Source organism: Cetorhinus maximus, chromosome 22 (assembly GCF_964194155.1).
Source record: "Cetorhinus maximus chromosome 22, sCetMax3.hap1.1, whole genome shotgun sequence".
NCBI lineage: Eukaryota > Metazoa > Chordata > Chondrichthyes > Lamniformes > Cetorhinidae > Cetorhinus > Cetorhinus maximus.
Genome location: NC_135900.1, coordinates 56968526 through 56990510, shown reverse-complemented (window position 1 = coordinate 56990510; position 21985 = coordinate 56968526). Strand labels below are relative to the sequence as shown.

Sequence of the window (21985 nt, the reverse complement as noted above, 5' to 3'; positions counted from 1 at the left end):
CACGTTCTGCACCATTTATTAGGGAAGGTGGGGGGAGGCTTTACCATCGAGAGTAGCAAATTCCTTACAATGAAGTTGACACCTTGCTCATCCATTTCTTCTGAACTCTTCCCGTGCCAGATGAGCGTGTAATGTTTATCTTTCAGCAATCGCTGTCGGCGTGGCTGGTCTGTTGTAGGGAAGCGATGTCAATGTTCAGCCTATCAAGTTCCATGTCGATCACAGCTGTCTAGAACGTGTTATCGACCAGATGCAAGTTGCCTGTCAGTCTTGTGCAAATAGCCCTGACTTTCCAGCTTGCCAATTGAAGAGTTGGAATCTTCTTTCTTTTAAATTAAGAAGCAGAGAGTAATGGTCAATGGATGTTTTTCGGCTGGAGGAAGGTTTGTAGTGGAGTTCCCCAGGTGTCAGTATTGGGACCCTTGCTTTTCCTGATATACATTAATGATCTAGATCTTGGTGTGCAGGGGACAATTTCAAAGTTTGCGGGTGATACGAAGCTTGGGAGTGTTGCAAACTGCCAGGAGGATGGTGTGGAACTTCAAGAGGACATAGACAAGTTGGTGGAGAGATGCAGATAGGTGTCAGATGGTGTTCAATGCAGAGAAGTCTGAGGTGATGTATTTTGGTAGGAAGAACATGGATAGACAATATAAAATAAGGGGTGAAATTTTGAAGGAGGTGCAGGAGCAGAAATACTTGGGTATATATGTGCATAGATCATTGAAGGTGGGAAGGCAGGTGGAAAGAGCAGTTAATAAAGCATATCCTGGGCTTTGTTAATAGGGGCATAGAGCACAAGTGCAGGGAGGTTATGCTGAATTTATACAAGACCCTTGTTAGACCTCAGCTGGAATATTGTGTACAGCCCTGGGCACCATATTCTTGGCAGGATGTGAACACATTGGAGGGAGTGTGGAAGAGGTTTACAAGGATGGTCCCAGGGATGAGAAACTTCAGCTATGAGGAAAGATTGGAGAAGTTGGGATTGTTTTCCTTGGAGAGGAGAAGGCTGAGAGGAGATTTGATGGAAGTTTTCAAAATCATGAGGGTCTGGACAGAGAAGAGAGAGAAGCTGTTCCTACTTGTAAAAGGATCAAGAATGAGAGGGCACAGATTTAAAGTGATTTTCAAAAGAAGCAAATGTGACGTGAGAAAAAACTTTTTCTCACAATGAATGGTTCGGGTCTGGAATACACTGCCTGGAGTGTGGTGGAGGCAGGTTCAATCGAGGCATTAGATGATTATTTGAATAGAAACAATGTGCAAAGGTACAGGGAAAAGCAGGGCTATGGCATTAGGTCATAATGCTCATTTGGAGAACCGGTGCAGACACAGAATCACACAATCACACAGTGCAGAAGAGGCCTTTCAGCCCATCGAGTCTGCACCGATACGTGAGAAACACACAATGGGCAGAATGGCCTCCTTCTGTGCCGTTAAGATTCTGTGATTCTCCTATTCTGAGATTTGTTTCATTTGTTTGTCTGGTGCGATGGATTCCATCCATTTGTTGAGCAGAGACTTAAAGCTTCAAGCACCCATTGAAGCAGGTGGACTGTGGCGGGTCAGCACCTTACCATTTAGGGGCTGTCCGACTTAAGGTGGGTGGTGGCTGACCAGTGGGTCACGATGGCCCGTCCCACCATCGGAGACAGCCCATAGCACCTGTTCTCAATCGAGTTGGGCTTAGCACTCATAACTGCTGTCTCCCATGTGTTAATGCTCTGCAGTGAAACTGGAGCATCCTCTCCAGAGTGAAAGCCTGGCCAAAATTTAAGGGACCCTGGGTTGCCCAAACCTCAGGGTCTCCCTCTCAACCTCCCTGGTTGAATTCAAAGGAACACAAAGCACTATGCTTGCCACCAGCTTGGTGCAGGAGTTGCCAGAAAGATGACATATTTAAATATCAGTCCAACTATGGGCTCCACTACAGATTTTCTGTCAGGGTTTACTCCCTTAGCCTACAACTCCCCCCAGGTATCCGCAAGGCAGGGAAGCTATTCTTTCGTTGATGGAGTTTTGTTCTCAAGTGCCAGGGCTGTCCACATGCCAGTGGGCCTGAACATTGCATGTCTGAGGACCAAATATCCTCCACCTTCCTCTGAAGCTTTAACCTGGGGCTGTGAAGGACCCAGTTTCCATGTGTCACCATGAGGAGGCAGAGCTGAGGACTTGCCAATGGAGGGGCTTTGTACTGACGGGAGAGACTTACACATTTGGCTCTGTTTTTCACATTGCTGCTAGCCAGTGGTGTGGACCGAAAATGAGGAACAAACTAGCACGCAAAAGCAGAAAGCACGCTAACTCTCTTTACTCACATGCTCGATGTATCACATTAACCTATTGGCCATACAGTTCAGGTTTAATGAGTCTAATCTTTTGAGGAAGTAACTAAAATAGTATGCAAGGGAATTTTAATGGATGTAGTTTATATGGATTTCCAGAAGGCATTCGATGAGGTTCCACATAAGAGACTGTTAACTAAAATGAAATCTCATGGGAGCAAAGGCAAATGCACAGAGAATGCATAAATGGTCTTTTTCTGATTGGCAGGATGTGACGAGTGGCATCCTTCAGGGGTCTGTACTGGGGCCTCAACTTTTTATGATTTACATCAATGACTTAGATGAGGGGAGTGAGGACATAATAGCTAAATTTGCAGATGACACAAGGATAGGTAGGAAAGTATGTTGTGAAGAGGACATGAGGTTACAAATGGATATAGATAGGTTGAGTGACTGGGCAAAGATCTGGCAAATGGAGTTTAATGTGAGAAAATGTGAAGTTGTTCACTTTGGCAGGAAGAACAAAAAAGCAGAGTACTACTTAAATGGAGAACGGCTGCATAATTCTGAGGTGCAGAGGGATCTAGGTGTTCTAGTACATGAGTCACAAAAGGTTAGTATGCAGGTACAGCAAGTAATTAAGAAGGCTAATGGAATGCTATCCTCTATTGATTGAACATAAAAGTAAGGGTGTTATGCTTCAGTTATACAGGGCATTGGTGAGACCGCACCTCGAATACTGTGTGCAGTTTTGGTCTCCTTATTTAAAGAAGGATGTAAATGCATTGGAGGCAGTTTACCAGAGGAGATTGACTAGATTGATACCTGGAATGAATGGGTTGTCTTACGAAGAAAGGTTTGACAGGCTGGGCCTGTTTCCACTGGAGTTTAGAAGAGTAAGGGGTGAGTTGACTGAAGTATACAAGATCCTGAACGGCCTTGACAAGGTGGACGTCAAAAGGATGTTTCCTCTTGTTGGTGAGTCCAAAACTAGGGTTCACTGTTTTAAAATTGGGGGTCGCACTTTTAGGACAGAGATGAGGAGAAATTTTTTCTCTCAGGGGGTTGTGCGACTTTGGAATTCTTTGCCTTAGAAGGTGGTGGAGGTGGGGTCATTGATATCTTTAAGGCAAAGGTAGATAGATTCTTGTTAGGCAAGGGAATAAAAAGTTATCAGGGTTAGATGGGAATGTGGAAATCAAAACGCAAGAAGATCAGCCATGATCTTATTGAATGGTGGAGCAGGCTTGAGGGGCCGAATGGTCTACTCCTGCTCCTACTCCTGCTTCTTATGTTCTTATGTTCTTAAATTATTTGGAGATTGGTAAGGTGATGGAGAATAGGGATAATGGGTATGTACTCAAAGGAAGTGTCCCAATATATTTGGGCTTCAACTTTGGAGGAATGCAGTGCAGATTCTCTGGAGTGTTACTAGGGCTCCCAAGGGTTACGTTTGCAGAGATATTGCATAAACTAGACTTGTGTTTCCTAGAACACAGAAGGTTAAGAGGCAACCTGACTGAAATTTTTTTTGAAATTTTGAAAGGATTTGGAAGGGCAGATAGAGAGAAACCATTTCTGCTGGTGAGGGAGTCTAGGACAAGGGGTCATCACCGTAAAATCAGTCAGTCCATTCAGGAGAAAAGTCAGTAAATACTTCTTCACACAAAGGCGGTAGAAGTGTGAAATTTTCTCCCACAAAAAACAGTAGCTCAGTCAATAATTTTACATCTGAGATGGATAGATTTTTGCTAGCCATGGTTATTGAGGCATATGGAGCCAAGAAGCATTATTTGAGTTACGGTACAGATCACCCATGACCTCACTGAATTGTGGAACAGGCTAGAGGGGCTGAATGGCGTATTCCTGTTCCTTTGTTCCTAATAGATTTTAATATTTACTGATTTTAATACTTATCAAGCCGCCTTAGGCAGCACCTTCCAAACCCAAGACCACTACCATCTAGAAGGACAAGGGCAGCAGACACATGGGAACATCGCCACCTGGAAGTTCCCCTGCAAGCCACTCATCATCCTGACTTGGAAATATATCGCCGTTCGTTCACTGTCGCTGGGTCAAAATCCTGGAACTCCCTCCCTAACAGCACTGTGGGTGTACCTACACCACATGGACTGCAGCAGTTCAAGAAGGCAGCTCATCACCACCCTCTCAAGGGCAATTATGGATGGGAAATAAATGCTGACCCAGCCAGCGATGCCACATCCCATGAACAAATAAAAAAAAATTAACAGACCTGTAGCTATTTTGTTGATTATTGTCACCACTTTTAAACACAGTTACTTTATACTCCTGTTTCCAACCATGTGGAACTTACTTGCTCAGGTGACTTATGATAGACCTATTTTCCTGCTGATTATTTTTTGAGAAATGTAAGACACTGAGATTGAAAATATATTTTGGGGGAATCATTAGGTGGCTAATATTGTTGTTTACCCTGGGGAAATCACACACTCCCGGAGCAGTCTTGCTATTCCCCTTCTTTGAACCTACACTCTTCTCTCTCTGGTGGTGGGTAATTAGGAACTGCTGAGTGTTCACTTTCCACTTGGTGCATCAATATAGTCAAAGCACAGGAAGTACCTGTTGTCATTGTTCATGTTGATCAGTGATGGTTATAATCATGAATGTAGTGATATTTTAATGATATCATTCAAGTTCACCTTTCTGATTTTCTCTCCTCTCTCCCCCTTAGCTTGTCCATGGAGTGGTGTCCTTCGCTCTAAAACCCTCCAAGATCTCTGCGCCCCTCCAATTCTGACTTCTTGCGCATCTGCGATTTACATCACTCCAGCATTGGCAGCTGCCTGGGCCCTAAGCTCTGGAATTCTCTCCCTAACCCTCTCTGCCTCTCTATCTTTCTTTCCTCCTTTAAGATTCCTCTTAAAAGCTAGCTCTTTGACCAAGGTTTTGGTAACCTTTCCTACCTCCTTATGTAGCTCAGTGTGAAACTTTCTCTGATAATGCCACTGTGATGCTCCCTGGGTGTTTTTCCCATGTTAATGGTGCTGTACGAATGCAAGTTGTTGTTATTGCTTTTCCTCCTACTCCGGGTACCTTCACTATTGCTGAACCATCTGTCATGTTTCACTTTTTTACAGAGCTGAAGTGTCTGGTTTACTAATGCTGATTGTTAATTTAGAAATCTGTTTTTTGTCTTTGTGGTTGCACTAAGAAATTATTATGCAGCTTCATCTTTTGTTCTTTACAATTATTCTTTCTCGCAGGCACTGTTATGGTTAGAGGGTTCATGTGTTGCTTGATAGCCAGGACTTGTAATAGGCCTATTTTCCTGCGGATTATTTCTTGTCGTATGTTTAATATCAGCATCTGTTTTCTGTTCCAAATCCATATGTGCAATAGTCCAATGCTTCTTGGATGATTGGGCCCTCCTGTAAGATTACAGAGGATTTAGGGAATTGGCTTTCAAGCTCCGTAAAAGAAAGATTTAACCATTTTCATCTTCTAAGCAGACAAGTTGATTCATTAAACATTCGCCAACAGCCATCCACTGTTGCAGAGGAAACAATGTCAAGCACTTTAAATGAGACTGATCCTGGATGATGTTTAATCTGTCGACGGTTTTTGTAATTTGCAGTGCTGTCCATAATGAAACATATGACCATGAATAGATATTGTCCTGTGTCCTCTTTCAGGGATATGCAAATACGGTGAAAGGACTTCACAAACTGGGATTGATCAATCCGGACCCAAACCTGCTGCTTAGCGCAGAAGCTCCTCCTATCACCTGGGTATGTCCCTCTGTTTCAAAGCAAATTGCACAGGGTGGTTTTTGCAGGATTATTCTGAGGGTTTTGGATACTCTGTGTGTAATAGGGATAGCTGCTAAAATACAGAATGCTGTCTTTCTCTAATCCTATTTCTGAACTAAACTACTGTATTACTAACAGCATCTGGGTCAATTTTTGAGCCATTTTGTAATTCATTTTAAGTATTTTTTTCTCTAGACTTTCTGATAGGTAGCTTTTGAAGGATTGCTGAAACTATTTTGATTTATATCGCTGTTTATCCCCTTTTGTTTATTTTCATCAGTATAAGTATTATTGGTAATTTTATTTGGTTGGCTTTGATATTTCCCTTCTGTGTCTGTTCATGCAATTCGTCTTCCTCCTCTGAAAAAAAGGACTTTACCTTTATTTGAAAGCATATGTGTAGTGCTCAGGAGTACAGAAGGGTGGCCTGGGGTGACCGAACCTCTACTTTTTCCAACCATACTGATGGGAAGGGCCTTGCCTCCATCTGATGACCCAGTCCTTCATGAGTGCATTTGAAATCAGGAATCCATAAAGTGAACCGACGTGTGAACACTCCAAATGGCAGCACACTGGAACTGCTGTTCATTGCATCACCACCCCTCTCTTTATTACTAGTCATCACAAATTGAATATGGTGGTTAGAAGTTGATCACTTCTAGTCGTGGAGGTGCTGAGAACAAGACACCCTAGATATAAGATTAAATGTAATATTTGGAGCCAAGTGCAACATTATCTTCGTTACACTCCATGGGATGGGTTTTACGCTCCCCCACCAATGGGTTTGAAGACAGAGGGTATGTTAAATCCAGCGGGCGGCCTGACCACTCCCTATCCACTGCCCGTACTCCCATTTCCGCTTTCAGGGATATGCAAATACGGTGAAAGGACTTCACAAACTGGGATTGATCATTCCTGACCCAAGTCTGCTGCCAGGCCTGGGGTACAGCTACACCAAGGATGGTGGGTGGAAGAGGGGCAGATGGGCTATACCAGGGACGGAGGGGGATGTGGCCTGCACCAGGGATGGGGGGTGCGGGGGTGTGGGGGGGGGGGGGGGGGGGGGGGGGGCTGGTGGGTAACAGGGATTAGGAATGGGGTGGTGTCAGGCAGTCTGCCCACCAGTGAGCCAATTGAGGCCCTTAAGTGGGAAATTAATGCCCACTTAAGGGCCTCATCTGTCACCCCAGTTGGATGTAACCGGCAGCAGTAGAGGCCCATGCCAAGCAGCCAGCTCAGCAGCTTTCCCTGAGTGGGCCAGTGCATGCACTTGGGGTTCTCCCTAAATGGGATCCCTGGGCTCATCCACCCAATTAGTGTATATTAATCTGATCTTTCATCAGTGGGGTGCGGTGGGGGTGGGTGGAGTTGGTGGTTGGTGGTCAGGGAAAAATGGGTGGATGGTTGACATCATAGGTTTGGAAACTGTGTTGGAACACAGTAATTGTTGTGAGGGTAGGGTGTGGGGGGGCGGTGGCGGGTGGTGAGCAGTGTGGGGAGAGGTTCTGTACCATAACTGGGGTACAGCTACACTAAGGGTGGTGGGTGGAAGAGGGCCAGATGGGCTGCACCAGGGATGGGGGGTGCGGGGAGCGGGCCTGGTGGGTAACAGGGATTAGGAGTGAGGGGGATGTACCAGGGGTTGCTTTTCTGCCCACCAGCAGCCAACGCAGTGAAGGCTGCCAGGCTGCTTGTTTGGTCGTCTCCTTCCCTGCTGCACATATTATAGCAGCAGAGGCAGAATGAGACCCTTAAGTAGGCATTAATTGACCATTTAAGGGCTTCAGTTGGTGCAAGAGCAGACTGGCTGCCTGACGCCCTCCCCCGTACAATGTAACAGGTCTGGGGTGGGAACAAAGGCACCGGGCAGGCTACCCTTTCTAATTTACGAACTCCTGCCTTCAAATCCAGCCCTTTATCTCCCTTACCATGTTGATCTCTACCCACCCCGCGCCACTTTCTTCCCCTTGATCTACTAAGGTGCTAGCTATCCTTTAGCTCCCAGCTCTGATGAGGCGCATATATCTGAAATGTTTGTGCCTTCTCTGCTATCAGATATCCATTACCCTGCTGATTCTCTAGCATTTTCTGTCTTTATTTTTTTAAATTTACTAAGCATATCGTCCTCAACTACACTGAAATGCTCTTTGTTGGGAATACCCTTGAAGCTTCTTCTGATTGGCCACCTTTACTCTGGTGGAACCCCTGATGCACTGTGTAAAAAACATTTTTGCTGATCTTCCACTGGTCATTTGGAAGATCCCACACCTCCCCACCCCAAGGAAATGAGAAAATTGCCAGCATTTTATGCTCAAACCTGGTGATCATTAGATAGATTATTGCTGGTGAGGGTAAGAGGGCATAAAGTGCTAATGAGGGACGAGGGAGGGAGGAGGGCAGAATTATCAATGGATTTCTCCTATATTCATTCATTACTCATTTCAAATGTAATAGGAGGATATTCTTCTCCTTTCTAACATGACTGGAGAGCTATTTACCTGACCACAACCTTGTTTGCAAGTGGTTTCTGAGGGAAGGGCTAGGGTTGTTACACTTACAGTCCCTGCATGCTCTTATGCTTCAACATCTATGCAACTTCTCCAGTCCTATTTCTCAGGTTTCACCCATGGCACTAACATGTGTAAAATAACAGATTTTACTTGTGTAGAACCTTTCACTGAAATTAATGGTGTTCACCTTGTGTTCAAGGTTCGTCCGGCCAGCAATGGCACGCTTAATTTAAAAGATATAAAAGTCTATCAGTGTAGCATGTGAGTAGAGTGTGGCTCTTTTGTTGTGTCTTTCTCTTCCTCCTTCCCCTCCCTATGCTGCCTCTGCCCCTGTAGTCCCAATTCATTATTCTCTACTCAGGCTATTTGAAATTCTAATGTTTGTACAGAGAGAACTCATGTGTAACCTGGTGGGAATTGCACCATCCAGCAGTTTCCAAAGCCTCCAAGAAGCCATCTATGATAAGATTGGAAGAGACGACCACAGAATGAGCACTCTGTTGTGGTGAGACAACCATTGTTTTTTCTTTCTGCTATTGGTCTCTTGAAAGTCACACACACTGTCCCCTTCCGGAGAATTGGGGAAATTGCAGAGTTCTTCATCAGTGCCATTGGTACTCAGTTCACAGTGATCTGTCAAGATGAGCTGAATGCAATAATGATGGGCTGAGCAATGTATGTATTCTATCCCTTCTTAAGCTAGAACTTTTCACTCGATCTGGCAGTCTGCCTGACGACCCGGGGTGGAGGGGAGGGGGCGTGTGATAATTGAAAAATATGTCTCTAATATCCTAACAGCTCTTTATTGAAGCAGTAGCTAGATTTCCTATTTTAAAACATTAAATGCCTTTGTGTGCTTGTTGAGGAAACAGGATAGTGATCTTTTTCAGTCTTTGCTGGCACTGTTATACAAACGATTGGCTTGATTTTCTGGGAGTGTTCGTTGGTTCTCTGGGGTTTCCATCAAAATTACATTGGGAGACTGATAGATTCAGAATTCTACCTCCATGATGAATCAGTTTAACTGTCCCTCTGATCTCTACTTCTCTCTTTCTCCTTTCTTTTTTGTTTTCTCTCTCTCTCTTTCTCTGTTCTGTTCATTGCACCCAAGATGTGTTGAGACAGAGGACATCTTGTTGAGTCATTCCAATACATAGCTTGGCTGTGTTCCAGCTTACTAAACCTTATTTAAAAGACTTAATTGACACATTTTGTAAAATGCTTCCTTTGCTTGTAGTGACATTTATTTGCTTTCAAAAAGGCTTGGGCTGTTGGAAGATGAACCAGTTCACAAAGAACAGAGCCTTCTGGAGACTTTTGCAAAGCACATTGAGCCCAAACTTACCTATGGTAAGAAGAGCATTACATTTTCTCGTGCTTTAACTTTACAGAATGTGTTTTTTTTAATGTTTTAGGAATTAATGAAAAATGAAAGAGAAAAAAATAAAGGTATGACATGAAACACCTTGCTTTTATAAAGTTCTAACTGAAGTTTTTGCTAAATTGAAGTCCTGGGCATTTAGATATGCATTTGGACTCAATTTATCAGCAAGTAAAATCACAAGTGTTAGCTGCTGAGACTGATTCCATTCCAGTATCTCTTTAACTAATTTCTGAGCAATGTCATTGGAGATTAGTTGGTATTCTATTTCCAGAACTCTTTCCAGATCTTGGTGTTTTATATTGAGAATGAATATTAAGCACGGAAGTATTTGCATTAATGGAGCATCTGTTATGACCTTCCAAAGCATGCCACAACCAATAAAGTGCTTTTGAATTGTAGTCAGACTGTGTGTAATGGAGGAAGCATGGGGATGAATTTTATGGGCACCTGCTGGCAAATTTGAAGGCAGAAGGTACTCGTAAAATAAAATGGGGGGCCTGCCTTACCACCCACACCTAACCTGCCTCCCATATTACAGTGGGCAGGCAACATGCAGCTTTCCCATCCTTTGGCCTATTGAGGCTCTTAAGTGATCAATTAATGGTGAACAGCCCATCAACTTTCATGCAGGGCTGCTGTTGGGTAGAAAGGGGGGTACCTCCTTTGGGAGGGTCCCCAGTGCCTATCAGAGGCACACCCAAAAAGGTCTCCGTACCAATTGCTAAAATCTGATTCCCTACCCCCCTCTCCCTCGCTGGGGTTTGCCATGCAAGCCCAATCAAAATCCCTGACTAACCTGAAGCCTGGGACCTTTGTGGATTAAGCAGTAGCTACTACTCAATTCTGCACTGCTGGGATTACAGAGCTGCTGGGCATCAGATTGGTCAGCAGCTCTCTGGGGTGGGAGCGAAAGTCCCACTCCAATCCAATTGAGGCTGCCCGGGGACGACCCCAGGGCAGCCTGGTTTCTAGTCGGTCATGGTGCCAAAGGACTTCATTTGTTGGGGGGCCAGGGGACCTGAGTAATCCGTCCTGCCATAAAATCCACCCAATAGAACCTTTCATTGGGCTCCATGTCCAGGCTTGTTCTAGCTCCCCATTTCAAATTAGACATTCGATGGCAAGGAGAAGATGGTCACTACGTTATCATTAGAGAGACGATATATCCAGTAAGGGAAAAACAAAAGGTAACAAAATGCTATAATTAAAACCATTTACACGGTTAATTAGACAGTATATAAAACAAAGACTCTTTTAGATACTGCATTAGTAACATGTGTTGTTTTTAGTTAAAATTGTACAACGGCAATCCCGTTCAGTTGATGGGTTGTGGGAACAGCAAGACTTTGAGGCTCAGTGATTTCCACTACACTTGGCAAACACAAGATAGTATTGTATAGATTTGTACCAGAGCGTGGATTTGAACCAATAACAAACTGACGTTCTGTTTATCAAAAGGACAACTCATCCAAATCATCTCAGCCAAAATTGTCCACTTTGGGTTGAATGAGGTTGAGAAAAGCTTCTTGTTTGGTGACCATTTGTGTCATGCTTTATACAACAAGGATAGCATTGGATCAACTCCATGATCAAGCCTTCCAGACTAAAATACTTTTTCTTTCCAAAGATCTTTATTGAATGCACTCAAAATCATTCACACATACAGAGTTAAAATCAGGCCCTGTTTGCCTGGACAGTCTCATCCTGATGTTTCTTGATAGATTCTTTCATAGTCAACCAAAATTAAGACCTGTACACTAATGAACAGATAATAATCTCAGGCAATAATAGATAAAGATCCATAATGTTGTTCACAAAGGTGAATTATACTGACCAAATTGCAGAAGACATTTAATTTACTTTCATCCTCTTTTGACTTGATTAGAGGAATGAAAATGTATCCAAGCACTGGCAGACTAAAAGTCACTGTGTTGAGTTCTCCCATTCTTCAGGCTTTATCGCTATTTGAAGAAGAATAAGACATTCTCTTGAGTTTCCTGACTAGCATTCCTATCTTATTGATTTGCTCTTTGTGCCAGCTTGCTTTGTGGCAAGTTGGCTGCCATGTTTGTCTGCAGGACAGCAGTGATTGCATTTTGTTGAACCATAGGAGGAAGAGAACAGCACAGAAGGAGGCCATTCATCCTATCATGCCCATGCCAGCTCTTTGAAAGAGCTATGCAATTAGCCACACTCCCTTGCTCTTTTCCCATTGCCCTGTAAAATTTTCCTTTTCAAGTATTTTTTTCAATTCACTTTTGAAAGTAACTATTGAATCCTGTTCAACTGCCGTTTTAGCTAGTGCATTCCAGATTGTTGAAGAAAAACTCCCCATTTTCCCTCTTCATTCTTTTGCCAATTATCTTAAGTCTATGATTTTGATTTCAAAATAATGGGACATTCAAGGCGAGTTCATTCATCTTTTAAAATCGATGCATTCATATTGAGGCCTAAAGCTAGTTAGCAGCATGCCTGTATAAAAGATGTTGTCAAGGAGTAAAAAAATCAGCTCCATAAATAGTATTTCTTAACAATATCATGTTTCCCCTGATATTTCAGACATATTGTAGGAATCATCTTTGATTTTGTTCATGTGTCCATGAATATTTAAAGCTAGCAACGTAATAAGTTAAAACTACAGACATGATACAAAAGTGATTCTCTGCATGTCTTTTGGTGAAGTGGATCATGCACATGTTTAAAATGTCCGTACCTGTGATTTTGATCATTTGAATAGTTCTTTAAATTCTAACTAAACTTTCTACCCTGGTCTTGGGAGTGGAGTGGACCCCTCTGTGTACGAAATCATAAACATATTCTTCATAACAGTATTTGCAATTCTGTCCCAGCTTCCCTCCCTAATTCCATAGTGCATTGTAGGTCCTCCATTTGCATGAGTTTGTATTGTGCCTAAATTATTCATCAAGTGAGGTCTTTGTTAGAAGCAACCATATATGTTAGCACTACATTTAGAAAATCTGACTTTACTCTTGGCTGCCTGAAGGAGAAAAAATTGATAGATCAGTGTTGTAGCACCAGGTAGCATGAGGTTATAACAATATTTGCAGCATTCTGGCAGGTATACAAGGGGCATGGACAGGGTGGATAGGGAGCAGCTGTTCCCCTTAGTTGAAGGGTCAGTCACAAGGGGGCATAAGTTCAAGGTGAGGGGCAGGAGGTTTAGGGAGGATGTGAGGAAAAACTTTTTTACCCAGAGGGTGGTGACGGCCTGGAATGCACTGCCTGGGTGGAGGCGGGTTGCCTCACATCCTTTAAAAAGTACCTGGATGAGCACTTGGCACGTCATAACATTCAAGGCCAAGAGCCAAGTGCTGGTAAATGGGATTAGGTAGGTAGGTCAGGTGTTTCTCATGTGTCGGTGCAGACTCGATGGGCCGAAGGGCCTCTTCTGCATTGTGATTCTAATATAGCTGGGGATTATTTTATGAGTAATATAAAAGCAAAAGTCTGCAGATGCAGGAAATCTGAAATAAAAAGAAAAAAAGTTGCTGGAAATTCTCAGCAGGTCAGGCAGCATCTGCGGAGAGAAAGCGAGTTTGGGCAGGATTTTCTGGCTAGGAGCAGAAAATGTCGCGAGATCGGAAAAATCAGTGTACCGCCATCGTAAAAGCAGTCTGGGATCGTCCGTTCCAGCCATCGATGGCGGGCTGCGTTTCCCACAACAGCACGCTGGGGATGTCTTTTTAACACATTTGCATCTCATTATGAGGGCTACTCACCGGAATCATCCCCTCACGCTGGATCAAGAGGGCACGTCAGCGTCCAGTTAGACCGACGTGTTTCACGATGGTATATAAGTGATGCGACCTGCACTTTGCTTGTGACTTCGAGGTTCATTCGCTTACCTTGCATTGTGCAGCACTCACAGCAACTTAGACTCAGCATCAGGTTTCGCAGGCAGCACCATATTGCTTTCGGGGGGGTGGGTGTCGGAGGCAAGTCTCTACCTACTAGAGTTAGGGGTGGTTTTTAATGTGCTGCAGGGTAAAGCCCCCACTGGGGAAGGGGGAAATTGGCCTGAAGCATGAGAAGGGGCTGCAGGGTAAGGCCTCTACTAGGGGTTAGAGTGGGGACAATTGCACTTAACTGGGCAGGGATGATGGGGCCCCCCCCATTGGGGGTGGGAAAGCATCCTCAGTGCCAGGATGGGGAGAGAATCGGTAACAGAATGACATAAGCGAGTTGGGGCCAGAATGAGAGGATCACTGAGTGAAGAAATGCTCCTTGCAAAGACTGCCCTTGTTCCAGTCCAGGCAGGGGGAGGACCTGTCAGTCCAGTTTCAGTTGCGTCCAGGATGTTGTGCACAGGGTGTTGTCATAACATCACACATATTGGTCCAGGGGGTTTCTGGCATCATACTGGGCCACACTCAGTCAAGAGAGACATCAACAACCTACAGATGGGGAAATGGTATTGATTGGGCATTCAAGGGTGTCAGAAGGGGTGGAGGGGAGCAGTTTAATATGTCAGACTGTGCAAGTGTCCTCAAGATGGGGAAGGGTGAGGTCCACGTGGGACACAGGCACAGCTTTCTCACCATGTTCCGGGGATAACAAAGGGATATCCACCACATTCACAATGGGATCAAGGAATACAGGGGGAGGATTGAGATTATTTTGGAGGGAGGGAAACCTGAACATTAAGCTCCTCTGGGATGATGGGAGGGGTTTCCACGCTCACATAGGGGGGGGGGTCCAAGCTGGCCTGGCAGTGAGGCCTCAGCACTGCCATCTTCCAATCTGCAACGGTGGTGCAGTAAAAAATTAAACTGAGGAGATACTCTGCTGCTGAGGGCTCTGAGGACAGGTACATGTAATTGTCGGGGGGGTGGGGGGGGAGGTGGGTGGGAGCTGTACTGTGCATTCTCAGCTGAGGAGAGTCATAGATGTTTACGGCACAGAAGGAGGCCATTCGGCCCATCGTGTCTGTGCCGATCAGCAAAGATCTGACTACACTAATTTCATTTTCCAGCGCTTGGCCCATAGCCCTGGACGTTATAGCAACGCAAGTGAATATCTAAATACTTAAATGTGACGAGAGTTTCTGACTCAACCACCCTTTCAGGCAGTGAGTTCCAGACTCCCACCACCCTCTGGGTGAAAAAATTTCTCCTCAACTCCCCCCTTAGCCTTCTACCTCTTACCTTAAATCTATGTCCCCTGCTTATTGACCCCTCAACTAATGGAAAAAGTGCCTTCCTATCCACCCTATCTCTGCCTCTCATATTCTTACACGCCTCTATCAGGTCCTCTCTCAACCTTTGCTGCTCCAAGGAAAACAACCCCACCTATCCAATCGTTCCTCATAGCTCAGGCCCTCCAGCCTAGGCAGCATCCTAGTAAATCTCCTCTGCACCCTCTCCAGTGCAATCACATCCTATAATGTGGTTACCAGAACTGCATGTAGTACTCTAGTTGTGGCCTAACCAGTGTTTTATACAGTTCCAGCATAACCTCTCTTCCCTTGTAGTCTATGCCTTGACTAATGAAGGCAAGTATCCCACATGCCTTCTTAACCACTTACCTGCCCTGCTACCTTCAGGGATCTGTGGATACACACCAAGATCCCTCTGATCTTTCCAGGGTCCTATCATTCATAGTTTAATCCCTTGCCTTGTTAGCCCTCCCCAAGTGCATTACCTCACACTTTTCTGGGTTGACTTCCATTTGCCACTGCTCTGCCCACCTGACCAGTCCATTGATTTCCTCCTGCAGTTTACAGCTATTGTCCTCACTATTTACTACCCTACCAATTTTCGTGTCATCCGTGAACTTCTTGATCATACCCCTTACATTTAAGTCCAAATCATATATATACATCACAAACAGAAAGGGCCCCAGCACCGAGCCCTGTGAAACCCCACTGGAAACAGACTTCCAGTCACGGAAACATCCCTCTACCATCACCCTCTGCTTCCTGCCTCTCAGGCAATTTTGGATCCAACGTGCTCCTTTGCCTTGGATCCCATGGGCTCTTACTTTCTTGACCAGTCTGCCATGAGGGACCTTATCAAAAGCCTTGCTAAAATCCATGTAGACCACATCAAATGCATTACCCTCATCAACACTCCTGGTTACCTCCTCAAAAGATTTGATCAAACTTGTCAAACACAATCTTCCCTTACAAATCCATGCTGACTATCCCTGATTAATCCGTGCCTCTCCAAATGCAGATATATTCTATCCCTCAGAATTCTTTCTAGTAACTTTCCTACCACCAAGGTTAGACTGACTGGTCTGTAATTTCCTGGTCTGTCCCTTCCTCCCTTTGTTAATAATGGGACAGTTAGCAGTTAGTAGCCTTCCTGTCCTCTGGCACCTCACCTGTGGCCAGAGAGGATTTGAAGATTACTGCCAGGGCCCCTGATACCTCTTCCCTTCCCTTCCTCAACAGCCTGGGGTACATCTCATCCGGGCCTGTGGATTTATCCACTTTTAAGGCCGCTAAACTCGCGAGTACCTCCTCCCTCATTCTATGTTAATTTCCTCTAATATTTCACAGTCCTCCCCCCTGATATCTATACTTGCGTCCATTGTGAAGACCAACGTATTCATTGAGGACTGGACCCACACCTTCCAGGTCCACACATATATTACCTCTTTGGTCCCTAATTGGCCCTATTCTTTCCCTAGTTATTCTCTTGCTCTTTGTATGTTTTAAAAGCCCTTTGAGTTTTTCTTTATTCTACCCACCAATGTTTTCTCACACACTCTCTTAGCTTTCCTAATTTCCTTTTTACGTCCCCCCATGCACTTTTTATACTCCTCTAGGGACTCTGCCATATTGCGCCCTCGGTATATGCCATAACCTTCTCTTTTTTTCTTAATCCGAACCTTTATGTCCCTTGACATCCCGGGTTCTCTGGACATGGTCTCCCCCTTTGTCTTTACAGGAACATATTTGCCCTTTACTCTCACTATTTCCTCCTTGAATGCCTCTCACTGGTCTGACACAGTTTTATCTGCAAGTAGTTGCTCCAAGTCCACTTGGGCCAAATTGTATCTCATCTTAGTAAAATTAGTCTTTCCCCAGTTTAGAACTTTTATTCCCAGCTATCTTAAATCTAACTGAGTTATGGTCACTATCTCCAAAATGCTCCCCGACCAAAACGCCTTCCACCTGCCCGGGCTTATTTCCAAATATTAGGACCAGAACTGTCCCTTGTGGAGCTTTCTATGTACTGGCTAAAAAAAGTTCTCCTGGATGCAACTTAAGAATTTTTCTCCCTCCCTACCTTGCACACTAAAACTATCCCAGTTAATATTTAGGTAGTTGAAATCCCCTATTATTACTGCGTTATTATTCATATGCTTCTCTGAAATTTGATTACATATTTGAGCCTTTATCTCTCCCTGACTGCTTGGAGGTCTATAATACACACCCAACAGCGTGTTTGTGTTTTTTACTTCTACCCGTTTGGCCTCATTTGATGATCCTTCAAAGATATAATCCCTCGTCATTGCTATAATTGATTCCTTGATCAATATTGCGACCCCCCCCCTCCTCTTTTATCCCCCTCTCTATCCTGTCTGAATATCCTATAACCAGGAATGTTGAGCTGCCAATCCTGCGCTTCTTTCAGCCAAGTCTCAGTCATAGCTATGATATCATACTCCCACATGCCTATCTGTGCCCTCAGCTCGTCTGTCTTATTCCTCAGGCTCCTTGCATTAAAATATATTCCACTTTGCCTTGCTAAACTCACTTCTTTCTTATCTAGCCTATGTTTCCTCTGCCTTCCAGACTCACTTACTAATGTTTTAACTTCTAATTCCATCTCAGCTTCTCTCCCATCTGAAGTACTTTCAGGGTCCCACCCCCCTGCCAATTTAGTTTAAATCCGCCCCAACAGCATTAGCAAACCTCCCCGCGAGGATGTTGGTCCTGTTCCTGTTCAGATGTAACCCGTCCAACTTGTACAGGTTCCACCTTCCCCAGAAATGGTCCCAGTGCCCCAGGAATCTAAAGCCCTCCCTCCTACACCATCTCTTCAGCCACGCATTCATCCTTCTGTTCCTTTACTCACTACTGCGTGGCACCAGGAGTAATCTAGAGATTACTACCTTTGAAGTCCAGCTTTTCAACTTCCTACCTAAGTCTGCTTACAGGACCTCATTTCTCTTTCTTCCTATGTCATTGGTCCCAGACTTGGCCCACGACCTCTGGCTGTTCACCCTCCCCCTTCAGAATGCCCTGCAGCCGTTCCGTGACATCCTAGACCCTGGCACCCTGGAGGCAACATACCATCCGGGAGTCACGTCTACGGCCGCAGAAGCGCCTGTCTACTCCCCTCACTAACGAATCCCCTACCACTGTTGCCCTTCCACACTTCTTGCTCTCTCCCCTGAGCAGCTGGACCATCCACAGTGCCATGGCCTTGGCTCTGGTTGGCCTGCACAGAGGATCCGTCACTCTCTCCATTTTCTAAGGCTGAAAAACGGTTTGCGAGCGAGATGCACTCGGGGGATTCCCTCATTACCTGCCTGGTCCCTTCTTCTGTCTGGCGGTCACCCATTCCCTCTCTGCTTGCACTTCCTTAAGCTGTGGGGTGATCATGTCCTGAAATATGGTATCCATGAACCCCTCAGCCTCGTGAATGCACTGTAGTGCCCTCAGCTACCGCTCAAGCTCCAAAACCCAGAGCTCGAGTTGCTCCAGTTGGAGGCACCTCCTGCACACATGGTCATCCAGACCGCCAGGAGCGTCTAGGATTTCCCACATAATACAGGATGTGCAAATCACAGGACTGAGCTCCCCAGGCATATCTAACACAGGTTAGGAGCCTTTCAATGAGAATGCAGGGAATGAGGTTAATGAAGCTATGATGTGCTTTAATGTGAGACTAATCCTGTAAAGTGGCACTAATTGATCTCCTTGTATTAACCCTTGTTCACAGCATGGAAATTCCCCAGAGCAGTAACACACTCCAGAGCAATTGGGCAACTGGACAAGCTTCAGATGCGTGTTGCAATTATGGCATTGGCAGCTTCACAGAGGAGAAACCTTAGGCCTAAATAATCTCAGTTCCTGACTAAACATTTTCCCTCATGTTTATTCCAAAAATTGTGGCATCAGAGTGCAGTAAATGAGGATCCAAGTGCCTGGGCTGAAAGCAACACACCCAAGTACCTGGCCAAAGCAATCTCATAGCAGACGGTCATGTAAAGGTCAGGAGGGGTGGGGGTGGGGGAAGTTACACCTTGAAACAAACCCTGCGCTGGCCTGGATTTTTGGGGTGAGTAGTTTCTGACAAGGGACCAAAGCCCTTGAACCCATATTCACTGACGAGTCATTGACAGAAAGAGGACCTTGGAGACTAATGCTGACACTTGTCTGTTTCTCGCTGATACTGCAGAGAGGAGGCTATCTGGAAGGTGGAGCCTGGATTTATTGCTGCCTGTATAATCACATGCAGGCAGAAGGGAAGAAGATTATGATGGAGGCGCAGGCTCATCAAAGTGAGGAGCCAAACCCTCGAGACCAAGGACCAGCAGGGCCCCCTCCAGACACAAGAGGATGAGGCTCACAGAAACATCATGAGTAGGTGCCTCACAAGACCGAGGGTGAACAGAACTCACATGGCTTATCTGCAGATAAGCGAGAGAGCATGTCGCCAACACCTCTGCATGTCCAGGGATCTGGTGATTCAAGTTTGCCATATTCTGCAGGAATTGGTGCCACGGGGACTGGGAGGGCATCCCTTGCCACCGGCTGTGAAAGTAACCGCCACGCTTAACTTCTACGCCAGTGGCTCCTTCCAGACTCTACTGGGGACTTCTGCAGGATCTCTCAAGCATCCACACACAAATGCATTCATGAGGTCATAGACACCCTTTTTGCCAAGGCCCACAATTACATCAACTTTGGCAGAGATCAATCCAGCCAGAGCACTGGGCTTTGCTGAGATTTCCAGTTTCCCACAGGTGCAGGGTGCTATTGACTGTACTCATGTGGTTATAAAAGCTTCCTGGCAGCAGGCACTGCAATACAGAAACAGGAAAGGCTTCCACTCATTCAATGTACAGCTGGTCTGTGACCACAGTGGACAAATCCTGTAGGTTTGCGCCAGATGCCCAGGAAGTATCCATGACTCCTACATCTTGAGTAGATCTCAGATCCCAGACATCTTCGAGGGACCACACAGGATCCAGGATCAGCTCCTCAGTGACATAGGGACCAGCAAAGGACGTGACTGATGACGTGCATGCGGCAGCCGCAGAATCCTGCAGAGAGAAGGTACAACGAAGCTCATGCCACTGCCAGAGTATTGGTGGAGCAGGCCATAGGCATCTTAAAGATGCAATTCTGATGCCTGGACAGATCTGGCGGAGCACTCCAGTGCAGTCCCCAGAGGGTCTCACTGATCATCGTGGCTTGTTGCGCGCTGCACAAACTGACGCTGAAAAGTGGGGAGGACTTGCTAGATGCTGACATTGAGGAGCTGTACGTCTCCTCCGATGCTGCACATCTCCGATGAGGTGAACATTAAAGGGAAACTGAGGCTGCAGAGGAAGAGGCCATAAGATGGGCGAGATGAGGCAGGCATGCGCCTGAGGCCCTCATAGCCACCAGATTCCATGAGGAAAATGGCGAGCTGCAGTGGTTACCCTTTTGGCCAAGTGCCCTCCATCATGGGCCAGCATGAACACCAGCGTTGCTATTCCTCTCATTTCGCCCATGCACTTCACTCTGAGAGTGAATAGTTACACATCAGGCTCACTTGTCCTGATCCTTTGAAGGATGATGAAGACTCAGGAGCAAGTGTCTTTGCTGAGATGAGGTGCTAACTGGAGGAGGGAGTCCCAGCATCGGACTTCAGAAGGTGCTGCATCTTCAAGCGTCTGTCCAGCATCCCAGTCGCAATGGCAGCCTACAAGAGCCAGGAGCTGTTCCACTATCCTCAGTGGGCTCATAGCTGAATGTCTTCAAAGTGACAAGGCTCCTCAAGGAGATCCATCTCCAGCAATGGGACAACATATTCTGTGTAACCCCAATGGTGAAACTGTTAGGTGACGCTTAGGCCAAGGCAGCTGAGGATGTTCCACATGTCTGCATCTAACCTGAGATGACTCCACCCTTTGTGTCACCTTCTCTATCACATTAACATCCGGTCCTCTCAGTTAGGAATGCTGGTCCGCTTTTATCCTCACCTTACTATGCATTGTGGACCCCCTGAAGATGACAATGTTCAACCACTTGCGTGCCAGATATTAAAATACCTCCTCTTAGAGAGACACATTGTGCCCTCATTGCAAATTAGCATCACACGTCTCGGCGAGTGTTTAGGTGATGGGACGCATAGCGCTGCATCCCAACATTGTGACAACAGCCTTGTGGCCGCAATGAAACAGTCAAAGCTGTAGCTTTGAGCACCAGGGCAATAATGTGGCTGAGAGGGCAGAGCTTTGGCACCTTGAGGTGGAAAAGTGCTCCTACTTATTGGTGAGCTTCGCACTGAGAGAGGACATTGAGCTCCGGCATTCCACCCCAGCTCTGGGACCTCTCCCTGCGATTGTGTGCGATCCTGTCCTGCATAAAGACAGATGGAGAGAGTGTGACAAGACGCATGCCAGGGCAGGTGATAAGGATGCCTGGCGTGTGTGAGTGGTGAGGAGTGCCATGGCCGGGATGAGGACGCAATCTCCAGAGGAGATGAGTCTAGATGGAGATTTGAGGATGTGTGTGAGTGAATTTTGATGTCCCTTGAGTTGGCAGTGAGTGAGATGCCACTGAATATGTGATGGGCTTGTGAGTGTGAGTATTGAGAGTGATGAGATGGTTGACTTACCCTGATGGCACGGATGAGATCATTCATTATTTTTCTGCACTGGGTGCCTGGCCTCTTCTGTGCAGTGTTGGCACTGACCACCGATGCCACTGCCTCCCAAGCCGGATTGGTGAGCTTGCTGGACTTCCTGCGGCAAGAGCGGGTGTAGAGGACATCATGGTGCGCCTCGACTGCGTCCAAAAGGCGTTCCATTGAGGCGTCA

At 45.7% G+C, this 21985-nt stretch overlaps 1 protein-coding gene across 1 annotated transcript in view; it reads left to right on the top strand.

Annotated features, from left to right (window-relative positions):
- aass (aminoadipate-semialdehyde synthase) overlaps window positions 1–21985 on the top strand; it is an 86948-nt gene that overhangs the window by 59929 nt on the left and 5034 nt on the right. The window contains exons 19-21 of the mRNA XM_078568375.1: window positions 5963–6058; window positions 8979–9094; window positions 9851–9939. Of these exons, the coding sequence (XP_078424501.1) occupies window positions 5963–6058; window positions 8979–9094; window positions 9851–9939 (301 nt within the window). The remainder of the gene's footprint in view (window positions 1–5962; window positions 6059–8978; window positions 9095–9850; window positions 9940–21985) is intronic.